This window comes from Ornithodoros turicata, chromosome 1 (genome assembly GCF_037126465.1).
Source record: "Ornithodoros turicata isolate Travis chromosome 1, ASM3712646v1, whole genome shotgun sequence".
Taxonomy (NCBI): domain Eukaryota; kingdom Metazoa; phylum Arthropoda; class Arachnida; order Ixodida; family Argasidae; genus Ornithodoros; species Ornithodoros turicata.
In genome coordinates, this window is record NC_088201.1 from 177,959,215 (window position 1) to 177,976,187 (window position 16,973).

Consider the following 16,973-nt stretch of genomic DNA (forward strand, 5'->3'; position numbering starts at 1 on the left):
TTCGTATTCTATGCCAAAGTTCATCGACACAGATCGACATAACGGCGAATACTCGAAAACACTGCGGTGACGAACTGTAAATTCAGTTCACACAATGCACGTGAAAGGTGCTTTTGGACGGATGGTTGCGTTCCCATTCCCATGCCGTTTTAAGCGTCGTCTGCAGCTTTTTCGAGACAAACTTATCAGTTATCACTATTGAACTTTGCTGAAAATCAGGGCGTTGGTCAGCGCGCTGTGTCTGTCAACACCATAGCAGACGACGCAAGGTGTGTGTCACGCTTTTTCTGTTGCCCATATGAAAGTTCACATAAGCTCAGTGATGACTGCAATCGAATTCATTGAAATGTGTATCAACAGTCGTAATTTTATAACTTTTTAACATATATGATCACATATTTCACACTTCGCGCCATCCAATGACAGCGACACCGCGCCCGCGCCGAAGCCATTTGTAAACTGTTAGGTCGTCGTTAGTCGAACGTCATCTCGAAAACGATTTATTAACAGATTAAACTGGATTACAATAGATGAACGTTTCATGCATGCTGCCTCCCATCTTCTTCTTGGCGATGATGATCATGACGATGTCTTCGTCGATGGCGCTTCTCCTCCTCGCCTCCCGACCCGCACCTAGCGCCGGCTAACACGTCCCACCGTGCGAGATTGCGTCCTCGCGATCATCGACCAAATAGTCTGCCATCCAGCGTGGGGGTCGCCGGGGACGTCTCGGTCGTGCTGTGTTAAGAATTTCCTCGGTGTCGGTGCCAACGTCCAGGATTGGTTGGTCCGAATATGACTTCAGTTGTGTAGATATCGCCAGTCTCTTTTGCTTTGCACCCTCCGGCGTCGTCTTTTCTATCTCGTATGCGCCGTGGTTGATTTTGGTTATCTTGTAGGGTCCGTCAAAGGCAGGCGAAAGTTTGCCTTCGCGAATATGCGTACGGTACAAAACATCGTCACCAAGTGCAAAAGTTGGATCACGGTGCCTTCGGTCGACAGTTTTCTTCATTTGGGCTAGGTATTCTGTGAGGCTTGCGCGTGCCGCTTCTCTCCTCTCTGTGATATTTTCATCGCGGGCTTCTGCATCGGTTTCGAGCTCGTTGTCGATGGGGTATCTAGGAGAAAAATTGAAGAGAATTTCAAATGGAGTGATCTGGAGGCCTGCGTGAAGTAGGTTGTTCACTTGGAACGTTGTTCTTCGCAGGTAGTCGCTCCAATTGTGGATGTCTCCATTGACGTTCTTTCGTAGAATGTGCAAAATTTTGCTATTGGCGCGTTCCACGAGCCCATTGGTTTCTGGTGCATACGGGACTGTCAGTACTCGTCTGATGTGTCGGTCTTCAAAGTATTCTTGCGCTGCTCGTGATGTTAGTACCTTGTCATTATCACTGATGATCACTTCTGGTGTTCCAAAAGCCTGTAGGATGTCGTCCTCGATGAATCGTAACAAGTGTTCTGTGGACTTGTCTCTGACGGCCCTTGTGATTATAAATCTCGTTGCCAGGTCTACTGCGGTGATGAAATACTTATTTTCATCATTGGAGTTGATTGGTCCCACGTGGTCTATTGCAATTGCCTGGAATGGTACGTCTGGTGGTTCCCTTGGTAACAGTCTTCGTGGCTGCACGCCAGTTGGTGTGTTGTATTGCTGGCATTGATCACAGCCCTTGACGTATGCAGTGACGTCACGTGACATTCCTGTCCAATAGTATCGTCTTTTGATTCTGGAGATAGTGCGCTGAGTGTCTCCATGACCGCCGTTGTCGTGGTAGCACTGTAACACTGCTTCTTTGAGAGATGATGGAATCACCATCTGTAGGACCTCTTTCCCATTGAGCGTGGTAACATACATTAAAGTTCCGTTTTTAAGCTTGTAGTCCTTGTGGCTCTCTTCGTCTCCTTCGAGCGCACTCATGATCTGTTTCAGATCTTTGTCATTTCGCTGTGCTATGTTGATGCGAGAGTCTTCAGCTCGTATCACACACACATGTTGGACTTTGGTAGGGATGCGTGAAAGACCGTCGGCCATTACATTATTTTTCCCAGGCATGTGTCGTAGTGTGAAGTTGTATGTCGAAAGGTCTAGCATTATGCGAGCGAATCGTCTGTTCGGATCCTTTTTGGACATTATGTGGCTGACTGCCCAGTTGTCTGTGAAGATGTCGAAAGCAGGCAGGCCTTGTAGATAGTGGTGGAACCGCTCTGTGATGGCCCAGTGAACTGCTATTGCTTCAAGTTCTGTTGAATGTTTATGCTGGTCGGCATGAGGTACCTTCTTACTTGCATACTCAACGACTCTTTCGTCAGATCCGTGGAGTTGAGTTAGGACTGCTCCAAATGCTGACTGCGATGCGTCCACGTACACCTTTGTTGGCAAGTCTGGGCTAAAGTTGGCTAGTATAGGTGCTTCCGTTAATTTTTCCTTAAGCGTGTCCATTGCTGTTTGGCACTCGGGATTCCATGTCAGTGGTGTGTCATTTTTTGTCAAATCGGTTAGGGGTTTAGCGATCCTGGCGAAACCCTTGATGTACTTCCTGTAATGCGACACAAATCCAAGGAATGAGCGCAGGTCCTTCTTGGTTCGTGGTACATCATAGTTGTTTACGGCTGCTGTTCGTGCTGGGTCGATGGCAATACCATCTTGTGACAGAATCAGTCCCAAAAAGGGTATGCTCTTTGACATAAATATGCATTTGTTGATGTCGATGCGCAGTCCAATATTGAGGATGTTCTTGAGCGTGCGGTCAAGTAATTTGACATGGTCTCTCGTGTTGCTGGTGAAAATACACACGTCGTCCATATAGACAGCAACGTGTCCCGTTTCGACGAGTTCTCGTAGTCCCTCATTCATTATGTTTTGCATGGTGGCAGGTGCTGTTGTTAGCCCAAAAGGCATTCGTAGTGGTTCATAGTGTCCGCTTTCTGTCACGAATGCAGCTTTGTGAATGTCGGTCTCTTTGATAGGTACATTAAGAAATGCTTTTTTGATGTCAAGCTTGCTGAAGAACTGTGCTCCAGATGTCTTTCTCAAGATGGAGTCTATTCGCGGCATGGGGTATGCTCGTTGAACGGTCTTGGCATTCAGAAATCTGTAGTCGATACAGAGTCTCTTTGGTGTAGAGTCATGATGTGGTTGATCTACAACGATCACCGGTGAGGCGTAACTCGATGTTGAGTGACGGATGATTCCTCTGTGCAACCAGTCATTGATTTCCTTCTCGATGAATTGTCTGTTGGTTTCCGTTGCGCTGTATGGTTGCATTCGTACTGGCTTGTCGTCGTTTAGCTCAATTTCGTGTTGAACCGTGGTGCACTGACCCAAATCGTCGTCAGGTTTCGTGAAGACTGATGAGTTTCTTCTGAGCACGTCCTTCATAGCTTCAAACTGCTCAGTTGTAGCGTTGGAGGCATTTTTGAGATGCGTCACGAGGTGTTCAGCCTCATTTGGTGTCGGAAGTTGTCGAGAGTCTTGCTCGATTTTGATGCTGCCGGGTGACATGGATACTGTTCCGCATGACATATACATATGGGGCAGAGTTTCATCGTTTGTTGTGGGTACTCCTGGTGGTCTTTTGAAGACTTCTATCAGATTTGTATGTGCAACTGCCAGTGCCACTGACTCTTTTTTCGTGAAGTCTGCCTTTGGTATCCACTCAACACTGAAGCTGTTCTCGTTGCAGCGTTCAACATAGTCGAAGGGGATTGCCTTTCTCCAATCGAGTCCGATGATTACTGAGTGCGGTATTTCCCGGCTCACACAAGCTTGGACAGTGGCTGTAGCGCATCCTATTGAAATGAGCGCTTGAGTGACTCCTAGTGGCTGGCTCGTGTTTCCAAATGGTCCTCGCAGCACAGTTTCGTTATCCGGGACGATGTGGAAGTTGTGGCAAGAGGCGAAGTCTTCGGATAGGAGAGTTGTAGCAGAGCCTGTGTCCCACATCACTTCTGTTGCAATGCCGTTGACTGTTGCTGGCAGGACAATGACATTCTGTCTACTGCTTGGGTGTGCAGTCACAACCTTGTTAACATGCTTCTCTGAGGTGATATGTTTCGGGGGTGTGGTGCGATCAGTGCGTTGTTGCCATCGTCTTGTTGCCGCGGCCTTTTGTTCTGGCGTTCGTGTGTCTGGCTGGTCACACTGTCGGGCTCGGTGTCCAGTCTTGAGACATCTTGCGCATGTGTCTGATGGTATTTTCCCAAGTTTAACAGTTGTCTCGGGAACTTGCGGTGCTGGTGGGCTTTTGTGGCTCGGTACCGTATTTGGCGTTTGTTGTTGGAATCGGGGTGCCCCGTTTTGCACGGCAGTGCTCTTGTTGTGACCTCGGTTGTACTGCCCTTGTCTCTCGATCTGGCTTGCATACTGCAGGAACTCACTTAAAGTTCCTTGACGTAGATCGTAGTAAGCGGCAAGAATCGGTTTCTCTGCTGCATTTGACACACCTTGTATTAGCCAGTCGACGATGTCTTCGTTGGACAGATCGTAGTGCCCTCTTCGTATAAGTTCCAAACGAGAGTACATGTAGTCCACTATTGATTCATTCGGCTGCTGTCTTCTATTGTTAACTTGTGCAATCCATTGACAGAATAGGAGAGGCCTGTCAAATTCGTTCTCCAGGGCTGCCACCCATTCGTCCCACTTTTTGTGAGCAATGCCGTCTGTCTTCTGCCACTCCATTGCGCGTCCTCGCAGTCGTGTAATTGCAGCACTCAATGTTGCGGCCTCACTCCATGATGATAAGTCGCGCATGGATTCCACCGCCGCAATCCACTCTTGTAAGTTGTTGTCCGTTCCGTCATACGTGGGTAATGTCGACGTCAAGTCGGGTCCTGTCGTCACGTGGACGGGCCCAGCCTGTCTTTCGAGAACGTGCGCTATCATTGACATTGTGGTGGCTAACATACTGGCAATGTCGGAGTCTGTGTACATTCCTTGTTGAGGTGATGGTGAAGCTGCGGCCTGGGACATAATCGTTTGGGGCTTGGTCTCGCCTTCATTGTCCTTCGTGCCGTGTCGTGGGCTTTCAGGCTCCTCTTGCTTCGTGTCGCTTGATATGTCCATTTTCCTTTGGCTTTTTCTCGTGATGCCCGATGACTGTAGGGCGAGCACGTTTGTCTTGACGAACTGGCTCATACGTGCACCTCGTGGTAATGGCTCTCAGGGTGTCCTCTCATTTTGGTGGTTTTCGATGCTCTATTTGATGACGTGATTGCTTCGTGGTCGTTTTCCTCGTCGCCATGTTAGGTCGTCGTTAGTCGAACGTCATCTCGAAAACGATTTATTAACAGATTAAACTGGATTACAATAGATGAACGTTTCATGCATGCTGCCTCCCATCTTCTTCTTGGCGATGATGATCATGACGATGTCTTCGTCGATGGCGCTTCTCCTCCTCGCCTCCCGACCCGCACCTAGCGCCGGCTAACAAAACAAAACAGAGCTCGGCACAACTGGAGAATCGGGACATGATCGCAGAACTCCTGCATCTTGCAAACGGTACAGCCGCAGTCTTTACTTCTCACCCCGAAGCAGGAGAAAAGGCTCAAACGTATTAAGAAACACAAAGCTACGGCTATACCTACAGGAAGACGTAAGTTCTTGTCTATGAGTTCATGAGGTTTTGTGACAGACTTCCCTAACGAATATCGGCTCAGTTCTCTTTGAAGTCTGCCCACGACGCACACAACCCCTCCCCCCCTGTCCCCACTTCTTCCTGCTGTCCTCTCTAGCCGTCTGTTCACACCCCTCACAGCCACAGGTGGTTCGCGGCGTTAACACAGAATATAAAAGAAAGTCATATTAATGAAAATTGGCAGCACATTCTTGTGCTGTTCTAACCGCAGGGATATCCTGCTGCTCAGTGATAATATATTCCGTAGCAGATGACAAGACCAATGGTGTCATCTGCTGTGTGCATTCGTGCCTTTCCCGTGCTGTTCTAACCGCAGGGAATATCCTGCAGTTCAGTGACAATATATTCTATAGCACACGACAGGACCAATGGTGTCGTCTGCTCAAGCTTTTTCGAGCTCTTCTAACCATGGGGAATATACTGCTGCTCAGTTACAAGATATACCGTAGCAGATGACAGGACAAATTGAGCTGCAAAGGGTACTTATGGGGGATGTGATTCAGTCACTCTGTGGTACGTTCATGTGGAACGGTGTCACACCTGGTATGTCCATTATGGTGTCTAAGCGGTATGTATGCGCACTATGTTTAAAACATTTTTTCATTCATTTGTAATGCATTTCATTTCAATTTCATTCATTTCAAGCGTGAGCACTTTTCGGGAAAAAAATCAGCAAAGCACATTGCCAGCCGATGCCAAACATAGTGATATCTGTTTCATACACGGGTACTGGATGTGACCGCCCCTTTAATAAGTGTGCGCCGCAGGATCCAAAGAGCATGTTTGAGTGGAAAATAATATGGCAGTGGCTGTGCTCGAGGTCACAACTGCTGGGTTTAATCTAAAACTATGTTTTCCGTGATGGATGAAGTCATGTTGGCTCCAGATGTAACAGAGATGTAACGCCCCATGTCAATACCTCGGTGGCATATTGTCGTTCTTAGCCGTTAGTGGTCCCCTATTTGTTATTCTGTCTATAAAATCTTGAATGCTTTGCTGCAGAATGAAGTCTTTTTAACACTTATTAGAGTCTGCTCTTTGCTGTGGAACACATTTTTCTTTATTCTTGATAGGATTTTTGTCTCACAATAAAACACGAGTGAGGAAATAATGGGCATGGGATGAACGTGTTACCAGATTATCACTAGGAAGAATTTAACGTGTTACCAGATTATCACTAGGAAGAATTTAACGTGTTACCAGATTATCACTAGGACGAATTTAACGAAGTTGAAGGGTGAATAAAAAGAAAAACAATGATGGATGAATGATAGGAAAGCATGGCTCCTTGTTCATCTTCGGCACTACATCACTGGCTGTATCTTTTTACAACCAAAGAGTTGGAGTTGCATGTAAACTGTAGAAATTAGACAATAGTGATAAGGAAAATCAGTAAGGTGTTAGCTATGGTCACTGATTTTAGGATTCCACTTGTTGTCGAAAAAGCATGAAAAATATGGATTTTGGGATTGGTAAAAAAAAGAGCAGAAAAAGAACATGCAGATTTGGCAATTTGAAAAGAAAATTCTCAAATTTCATTTTTGTGCACTGAAGAATGTGAATCTTGTTTCAGCTGACATAGAGTGGCGATTCTGCAAATTATGAATTTTGTTTTGCTACCTACAACACCACCTCAAGGAGGAAGGTGCATCTGGATTGCTTTCTCATGTATTCACATGAGGGACATCATCAGGGAATATTCTAGTGGAACGAAAAGTAAAGAACTCCCGATCAAACAAAAGTTCTGCCGCGTCTTATGTTGAGCATTTGCACAGTGCCGGGATATCGGGAGTGGGAGTACAGCAGACGACACCACAGGTCCTCTCGTCTGCTATAGAATATCTTGTCACTAAGCTGCAGGATGTTCCCTGCAGTTACAACAGCACAAAAAGGCATGAAAGCACATAGCAGACAACGCCACACACCAAGAACCCAAAGACATTATTAAAACACTATTATGTACCTCGTTAAAGTCATATAAAATTTCATTAATGATGAAGCATTTTTTGTAACGTAGACCCTAGCTGAATCTAGAAAGTATTACAATAGGAGTACGAGGGTGGTTCCATAAGTTTCCAGCCCGAGGTAGACAATGCGCGTAAATTTGAAAATGCGATTGAGGACACTAAGGAAATCTCAGAAAGGCTGGGACTTTCCAAAACAACCGTTTTTCGCATCATCGGCGAGGGCCTTCACATGAAAAGGTCAGTGCGAGATGGGTGCCACGACTTCTCTCGTCAGTTCAAAAGCAACAGCACGTCGTCTGTGCCAAAGTTTTTGGAGCTCTGTCAAGAGAACGAAGAAGAAATATTGAAGTCAATTGTCGCAGGGGATGAGACTATAGTGCTCTACTATGATCCCCTTTCGAAAAAGGAGTCGATGGAATGGCACAGACCAGGAGCAGCACCCCCAAGAAAAGCCAAGGTCACACAATCCACAAAGAAGATCATGGCAACAATATTTTGGGATTGTCACGGGATCCTCCTCATCGACTTCAAAGAGAGGAACACCACAGCGACTTATTATGCTTCACTCCTGCACAGACTGCGAGACGCCATCAAGGAAAAGAGGCGCGGCGGGTTGAGTCAAGGTGTCCGGTTGCTCCAGGACAATGCCCCTGTCCACACAGCTTCTGTTGTCAAGGCTGCACTGAACGAGCGCGGCTTTGAACAAATCCACCACCCACCCTACAGTCCAGACTTGGCACTGAGTGACTACTTCCTGTTCTCAAACTTGAAGAGGGATCTCAGAGGACGGAGATTTCAAAATGATAGCGAGGGGCAAGAGGCAGTTTTCCAGTATTTTGCGGACAAAACTTCGCAGGGACTTATTTTTTCAGGGGTACAAGAATGCTGGTTGAAAGGTGTCAAAAGTGCATCGAAGTTAAGGGTGACTATGTTGAAAAGTGATACACTTGTTTCGTCTCTATGACTATTAAAAGTTGGTCAGGCCGGAAACTTATGGAACCATCCTTGTATCATATTGCTTTTATCTTGCTTCAACAGAATGTGAACACAGAGGAACACGGAAATGCGCTCCAAGAACCGTGAATTGGCATCATAATTAATAGAGAGTGCAACAGTTCTATGTGCTGTGAGCACATATGGAATTTGTTCATGTAATAACCCGCTCGTTTGTCTGTCCCTACTCGTTTCTTTTTGTCATTTCAGGGACGAGGTATTAGTGTAGAGCCAAGAGATGCTCGTGCAAAGTCCCAGCCCTTCGGATTCTCAGCCCAGAGGAATGCGGCTGCCCCAGAAGTCCACTGGTCAACTCACCCGAGTTGAACCAGCATCTTGTGATGCTGCCTGTCTTCCGGGACTGGGTCAGGTACAGCAACAGCACTGTAGCAAGTTTGCATCAAGATCCGACACTTGTGGTAAAACTTTTTTTAAACCAGATGCTCAGATGGTGAATGTTTTATGGTGAATGTTTTATGGTATGTTTGTGGGAAACATGCAGGGTTGTTAAAGTTACTTTTCAAAAGTAACTAAGTTACAGTTACAGATACTCATCTTCAAAAGTAATTAAGTTACAGTTAGAGTTACCGACAGGAAAAAAATACTGAGATACAGTTACCAATACCTTGGGAAAAGTATCCGAGTACGGGTGGAGTTACTTTTTGCAATTCTGTACGCAGACCATATCTTTCACCTTTGGCTCATAATAGGTGTCACTCTAGAGCCACAGAGACACAGCTTGACACCCAGATAGTTTCTTGGAGAGGGCAAAATCTGTTGCTGCAAAACTTGTGCCCGATGAGCCTGCTGGGGGGAAAGTGTGCTCCTGTTACATATACAAATAAAAGCCACCCTACATCGGCTTTCTCCCCCCCCCCCCGCGTTTCTGAAATCTCCCTAATTTGGATGTTCCCAAGTTGGCAGGTATGCGAATGCAACCAGACTCAGAAGGAGCGACAGAGCTGACCTGACCTTTGCTTTACTCTAAGCTTTGCAGTGTGGCTTACTTCTCCTATTTTGTTTTATGTACTTCAGGGGTGACAGCTGCAATGGGCCGCATTAAAGAAGAACCCCAAGACTGCTCTTCAGACGAACGTCCGGTTATAGTAGTGAAGACGGAGCCCTACGATGCTACAATTTCGGAAGGGCAGGATCACGTGGGACACAGCCATGACTCAGCATCACAAGGTGATACAATATACTCCATTCTTTTAACACACACACAGGGCAGGACCATATTGGCCATGGCCATGACTCATCCTCAGGAGGTGATAGAAAATACTCGATTAATTTCACACACACATACACGCTCAAAAAAGATGCCACAAAAATGCTTTTCATTTTTCTTTTCTGCATGTATCAGCTCTCCAGTATATGCTGTCTTGTTCTTAAGAACCTCAAAGTAGGCAAAATCAACACACAGGTTCTTAATACATAGGGGTTTGATTTTTGGTGGTTAAACCCATGTTTACCCCCTTTTCTCTCCCCCCCCCCTCCCTTTCCCGATATGCATACCATATTTTCTCGAATCTAAGACGACCCCTGAGTTGATGATTTTTTATTTTTTTTAAGTAAACAGGGATTGGGGGCAGTATAACAGTTGGAAATGATGCACAACACCATTTATTCATCACCACTTTCTTCACTGCTGTTTTCTTTGCGGCTGTATGACCATGACTCATTGTACTCATGTCAGTACAAAGCGTTAGGTTCAGTTCAAAGCACGACAACGTCGTCAGTGTCGACAAAGTCCCCAGTTACTCAAACTAAGTGTAGTGGTTTGGTACAAACGGTGATGGAACTGCATTTGCTGTCAAATAAGTAAGTTTGTGCATTCCTACAGAGATCCCAGTGAGGGCAATTTGCCGGGTAAAAATCGGTTTCACCTTAAAGCGGCAACCTTCAATTCGGGGTGCAAATTTGGGGAAGAATCAGGTAAAACCCTAAAACTTCAGGCTCTATTTACCATTAGGGCCTGGAAACTTAGGCACTAAAAACGATGGAAATAGGCGGGCAATTAGGCCATCAAAAACAGCAAAATAGGGACGTTAATCTGATACACTCTTTGGCGTTGTTTGTGCTTCAGAATGCTCCATCCAGGAAAAAAAGACTACAGTATACTGTACAAGCCACACGACGAGCAATTGGGTCTTGGGCTAGTTGGTGTGAATGCATAATGAAGTTAACACGACGCAAAGGACAGAGAAATGACGCGCTGTTTGTGTTTTTCTTTCTTTTTGGCCTACCTTTTGTGTCAGTAAAGTTGGGAGTGACGCTCGTCCTCTCTGTTCCTCCGTCCCTTTGTCTTTTGCGTCACGTTTACTTCATTACGCTGTACAAGCTTTCGCCTCTTATACGTGAATGCTGAGACGGCCTAGAACTATGCGATACTGAAGAAAAAACAACAACGAGAAAGAAGAAAAGGCACTAACCCGCAGAAACGAAACACAAAATGCAGCACTTGCACCTCTACAAAAGGGTGATTATAGCATCTACTAAGGCCACAATTCAGTAGAGTTCATAAAGAGGCAGGCAACCCCCAAAATGTAGCATTTATGCATTTATATAGGCATGACTAAAATTCTGGCCCTACTTATGATGAACTCAAAACGTTTTCATCACATCATGTAGCACTGCTCTGCAAGTCTTCAGTAATCAAGTCTATCAGTAACCAAGTGCAACAACTGCACTGATCAGTGCAGTCATTGTTTGTCGTTACTCGTACCGTCCTCTGCCCCTTTTTTACGCAGAAATCGAGAAATAGACGCTAGCCATTGTGGGTAGGCCTGGAGCAATGGTACTGATGTCGAACCCGCATATATCGAACTCGAAAGGGATCGGCAAATAATTCGATATATAAAGCGTTCGTATTTTAACTGACATTCGCGTGTGCTGTATTAATTAACATTTAATTGGGATAGTATGAAACAGGAGCTTACCGATTTGCATGAGCGACTACACAAACAAAGCGGGCAACAGGACAGTTAACAACATTTATTTGGGATGGAAGAACTCCGTGAGTTGGGCTTGTCTCTTGTTCCGAGCCATGAAGTCCATTACACTATTTTCGATCTTCTCGAGGCCTCCTAAATGAGAAAGTCCAGCTCCTTCTATTGCCCCGCAGCAGCGACGAATGGTAGCGAAAGCCAAAGCGATCTCTGTGACTGTAGGCATGACATCGTCGCCGTTAAGACCTCCCAGTGAGCCTTCATCGCCGCTTGAATCACCGTCGTCACCAGCAACGTCCGCTATGATGTCCGCATCCGTCATCTCTGCCACAACGTGTACAGTGTCGTCGGCGCTTACAAAATCATGTGCCGTCAGATCAGTGGGAACGGCTTCTGGGAACTCTGCGACCTTTCGAAGCTCGTCGTCCAGAGCGTACTTGAAGTCGTCATCGTTGTCCAAGGCATCCGCACACGCCTCGTCTGCAACTGCTACGAAGCCCGCTTTGCGAAAGCAGTTCGCTACTGTTTCCATTCTCAACACGTCGGATGATGTCGAGCTTGGTCGCGAAGTCCAGGTCCTTCCTTTTCTTAGCGTCCATGGCTGCCTCATTCGTGCCAACTTTCAAATGGTGGCGCCTACAAAAGGAATGCTCCGACGCCAGTCACCACTGCGCACGTCTCGGCCACGCGCTGCGCAGGCCGGCATGGACGATTCCATTGCAGGTCGCGTGCTCGGGGAAGGTAGCATGACGCATGACCCCGTGATTTCTCACTTCGGAGCGTGCGAAACGAAGCTCCGTGGGGTCACTAACTTCTCCCGTTGGCAGCCTGCCCTCATTTCCAACTCCTTCTCGTGTGGATGACTTCATCCCTAATCTCCAAGCCGCGCTTTGTCCTTTTCAATCGCGAAAAATGCGCGGAAGTTACTAAGGGCACGTCATAGGATTCTAGCGGTAGTGTGATATAGCCGATGACAGCGGTGCCGGCTGTTCGATATAGACGTACAGCACGCCTATACATTTACATGCTATTTTCAAGGGGATGTTTCTTACGTTCGATATAGGCAATAATTTGATATAACCGGGTTCGATATAGTCGGGTTCAACTGTATCATAAGCCACTGGGGAATATATTCACAAAGCCACTGGTCCAGTGCCCTTTGCACTTACAATGGATGCGTTTATTGCTTCAGGAGTACGACATTTGTGTCAAGTGTCAACCAGGAAGGGACATTCCCACCGCTGGCGCGCTGTCATGCTTTCCTGATAAAGAGAAGTTAGAAGACGATCTGTACGTCGTCAGTGCACTAAAGCATGTTCCGGCCAGCAACCAATGCCTGCAGCAGACTAGGAAGGCAACAGATGACAACGAACATTTTGTTACTCTGCATAATTTTGCAGTACGTGAGTACATTAGCAAAAACAAGCCCGAGGTGCAAGAAGCGCTGAGTGATTTCTGTCCATACATAGGCGAGATAAACATTGTTCTGCGCGGTAGCAGCATTGTTTTTCCACCTTCTTTGCGTAGGCAGGTATCGGGCTCGCTACACGAGCCTCACACCGGAATGGAGAACAAACGTCTAGTCCTAGGTACCTGTGCGTGAATGGCCTGGTGGAGAGAGGAGAGCAGTACGCGATGCAAATCAAAATTCATTCGAAGCAAAATTCATTACCGTTTAATGTCAGGAACATACCTATGCTTTACTTGCTTCAAAAGTGCCTTACTCAATTTTATCCATTCTCAATAGTGATTAGAGCACTGCACGGGCTCTGGCTTACCTGAAAACCCGAGCCCGGCCTCGGCCGGTCCGGGTACGCCTTCTTCTTGTGGGCCTGGGCTAGGCTCTGGTTTGACCATTATGGTCCAGGGCCTGCTTGGTATCTGCCACAGTTCAGTCTGAAGGAATCATTCACGAATGATACATCACTACTGCAGTGCAGCTGAACACATGGCACCAGCCATCACAACGATAGACCCAGATAGTGCCAAATGTGTCAGAACAAAATTTCAGATTATGTTGAATTTTAAACTTCAGTAATTAATGCACTGCATTTTAATGTAAAAATGTGTGTTAATTATGTGAGCAATCGTGGCACTTTTAATGTATGTGCTAGGAACCTGTCTCTGCTCTCATTGTTCTATTTTTACAATTTCAGAAGCAGCAGCAAGTACTTTTAAGGATGAGCCCAAAGCCATTCATGATACAGCATCATCAGGTTGCAACTCTTCAAATGCACAGTTCAACTTGAACACAGCAGCTGTTCAGCCTCCATTCGTCAACACAGCCCCAGTCACTGTGGATGTACAACCCACGGATTCCAATCCCAGAGACTATGCTGAAAACCAAAATGAAAGTGAAACACAAAGTGAATCATCAATCTCAACCCATGAGATGGACAAGACACACAAGTGCAGTGTTTGTTCGGCTACGTGCATTGACGTAGACCACTTGGAAGTTCCCCTCGGGGCTAACGAACCAAACACATTCACCTGCGACACATGTCGACATAAACAGACACATATGCGTTTGAAGCCGTATAGATGTGATCTCTGTCCTGCAGTGTTCAGCTGCAGGACGAGCTTGAAGAGCCACACGCAGGCACACATGGGTGAGAAGCTGTACAAATGCAACCTCTGCCCTGCAGAGTACAACCATAACAAAGGCCTCCGGCGACACAGGCTGACACATACAGGGGAGAAGCCGTACAAGTGCGACCTCTGTCCTGTGGAGTCCAGCAGCAGTGCAAACCTGCGGCGTCACAAGCAGACGCACACAGGAGAGAAGCCGTACAGGTGCGACCTCTGTCATGCAGAGTTTAGCCGCAGCACAAGCCTGCGGCGCCACAAGCAGACGCATACAGGCGAGAAGCCATACAAATGCAATACCTGTTCTGCAGAGTTTGTGCGCAGTGAGAGCCTGCAGTATCACAAGCTAAAACACACAGGTGAGAAGCCATACAAGTGTGATCTCTGTCCTGCAGAGTTCCGCCACGGAACAAATTTGCGGAACCACAAGCAGATACACTCGGGCGAGAAGCCGTACAAGTGTAACCTCTGTCCTGCAGAGTACAGCTATAGCAAAAACCTGCTGCAACACAAACTGTCACATGCGGGTGAGAAGCCATACAAGTGCAATCTCTGTCCTGCAGAGTTCAGCTGCAGCACAGGCCTTCAGCGGCACACGCATACGCACACAGGTGAAAAGCCATATAAGTGCGATCTTTGTCCTGCAAAGTTCAGACAAGACATGCACCTGCGACGTCACAAGCGGACACATACCAGTGAGAAGCCATAGAAGTGTGATCTCTGTCCTACAGAGTTCAGCTGCAGCACAGGCCTTTAGTGGCACACGCATACTCACACAGGCAAAGGACCATACAAGTGCGATCTTTGTCCTGCAAAGTTTAGACAGGACATGTACCTGCGACGTTCAAAGCGGACACATACCAATGAGAAGCCATAGAAGTGTGATCTCTGTCCTACAGAGTTCAGCTGCAACACAGACCTTTAGTGGCACACGCATACTCACACAGGCAAAGGACCATACAAGTGCGATCTTTGTCCTGCAAAGTTTAGACAGGACATGCACCTGCGACGTCACAAGCGGACACATACCAGTGAGAAGCCATAGAAGTGTGATCTCTGTCCTACAGAGTTCAGCTGCAGCACAGGCCTTTAGTGGCACACGCATACTCACACAGGCAAAGGACCATACAAGTGCGATCTTTGTCCTGCAAAGTTTAGACAGGACATGTACCTGCGACGTTCAAAGCGGACACATACCAATGAGAAGCCATAGAAGTGTGATCTCTGTCCTACAGAGTTCAGCTGCAACACAGACCTTTAGTGGCACACGCATACTCACACAGGCAAAGGACCATACAAGTGCGATCTTTGTCCTGCAAAGTTTAGACAGGACATGCACCTGCGACGTTCAAAGCGGACACATACCAATGAGAAGCCATAGAAGTGTGATCTCTGTCCTACAGAGTTCAGCTGCAACACAGGCCTTTAGTGGCACACGCATACTCACACAGGCAAAGGACCATACAAGTGCGATCTTTGTCCTGCAAAGTTTAGACAGGACATGCACCTGCGACGTCACAAGCGCACACATACCAATGAGAAGCCATAGAAGTGTGATCTCTGTCCTACAGAGTTCAGCTGCAGCACATGCCTTTAGTGGCACACGCATACTCACACAGGCAAAGGACCATACAAGTGCGATCTTTGTCCTGCAAAGTTTCGACAGGACATGCACCTGCGACGTCACAAGCGGACACATACCAATGAGAAGCCATAGAAGTGTGATCTCTGTCCTACAGAGTTCAGCTGCAGCACAGGCCTTTAGTGGCACACGCATACTCACACAGGCAAAGGACCATACAAGTGCGATCTTTGTCCTGCAAAGTTTAGACAGGACATGCATCTGCGACGTCACAAGCGGACACGTACCAATGAGAAGCCATAGAAGTGTGATCTCTGTCCTGCAGAGTACAGCTATAGCAAAAACCTGCTGCAACACAAACTGTCACATGCGGGTGAGAAGCCATACAAGTGCAATCTCTGTCCTGCAGAGTTCAGCTACAGCACAGGCCTTCAGCGGCACACGGATACGCACACAGGTGAAAAGCCATATAAGTGCGATCTTTGTCCTGCAAAGTTCAGACAAGACATGCACCTGCGACGTCACAAGCGGACACATACCAAAGAGAAGCCATAGAAGTGTGATCTCTGTCCTGCAAAGTTCAGACAGGACATGCACCTGCGACATCACAAGCGGACACATATCAGTGAGAAGCCATAGAAGTGTGATCTCTGTCCTACAGAGTTCAGCTGCAGCACAGGCCTTTAGTGGCACACGCATACTCACACAGGCAAAGGACCATACAAGTGCGATCTTTGTCCTGCAAAGTTTAGACAGGACATGCACCTGCGACGTCACAAGCGGACACGTACCAATGAGAAGCCATAGAAGTGTGATCTCTGTCCTGCAGAGTTCAGTTGCAGCACAGGCCTTCGCCGGCACACGCATACTCACACAGGCAAAGGACCATACAAGTGCGGTCTTTGTCCTGCAAAGTTCAGACAGGACATGCACCTGCGACGTCACAAGCGGACAGGTACCAATGAGAAGCCATAGAAGTGTGATCTCTGTCCTGCAGAGTTCAGTTGCAGCACAGGCCTTCTGCGGCACACGCATACTCACACAGCCAAAGGACCATACAAGTATGATCTTTGTCCTGCAAAGTTCAGACAGGACATGCACCTGCGACGTCACAAGCGGACAGGTACCAATGAGAAGCCATAGAAGTGTGATCTCTGTCCTGCAGAGTTCAGTTGCAGCACAGGCCTTCTGCGGCACACGCATACTCACACAGCCAAAGGACCATACAAGTGTGATCTTTGTCCTGCAAAGTTCAGACAGGACA

The 16,973-nt window shown here is 47.1% G+C and overlaps 2 protein-coding genes across 2 annotated transcripts; one reads left to right on the top strand and one right to left on the bottom strand.

Annotated features, from left to right (window-relative positions):
* The first annotated feature begins 467 nt into the window (after positions 1-467).
* LOC135378814 (zinc finger protein 883-like) lies at positions 468-14,836 on the top strand. The gene is made up of 4 exons (XM_064611917.1): positions 468-5,591; positions 8,804-9,012; positions 9,629-9,781; positions 13,698-14,836. Exons 2-4 carry the CDS (start codon positions 8,832-8,834, stop codon positions 14,834-14,836), a joined length of 1,473 nt encoding a protein of 490 aa, XP_064467987.1. The 5' UTR covers positions 468-5,591; positions 8,804-8,831.
* LOC135390930 (uncharacterized) lies at positions 2,505-5,134 on the bottom strand. Its single transcript, XM_064620934.1, has 2 exons — positions 2,594-5,134; positions 2,505-2,537 (listed from the first exon to the last, which is right to left on the bottom strand). The coding sequence occupies exons 1-2, from the start codon at positions 5,132-5,134 to the stop codon at positions 2,505-2,507; spliced, it is 2,574 nt and encodes an 857-aa protein (XP_064477004.1).
* Positions 14,837-16,973: the final 2,137 nt, after the last annotated feature.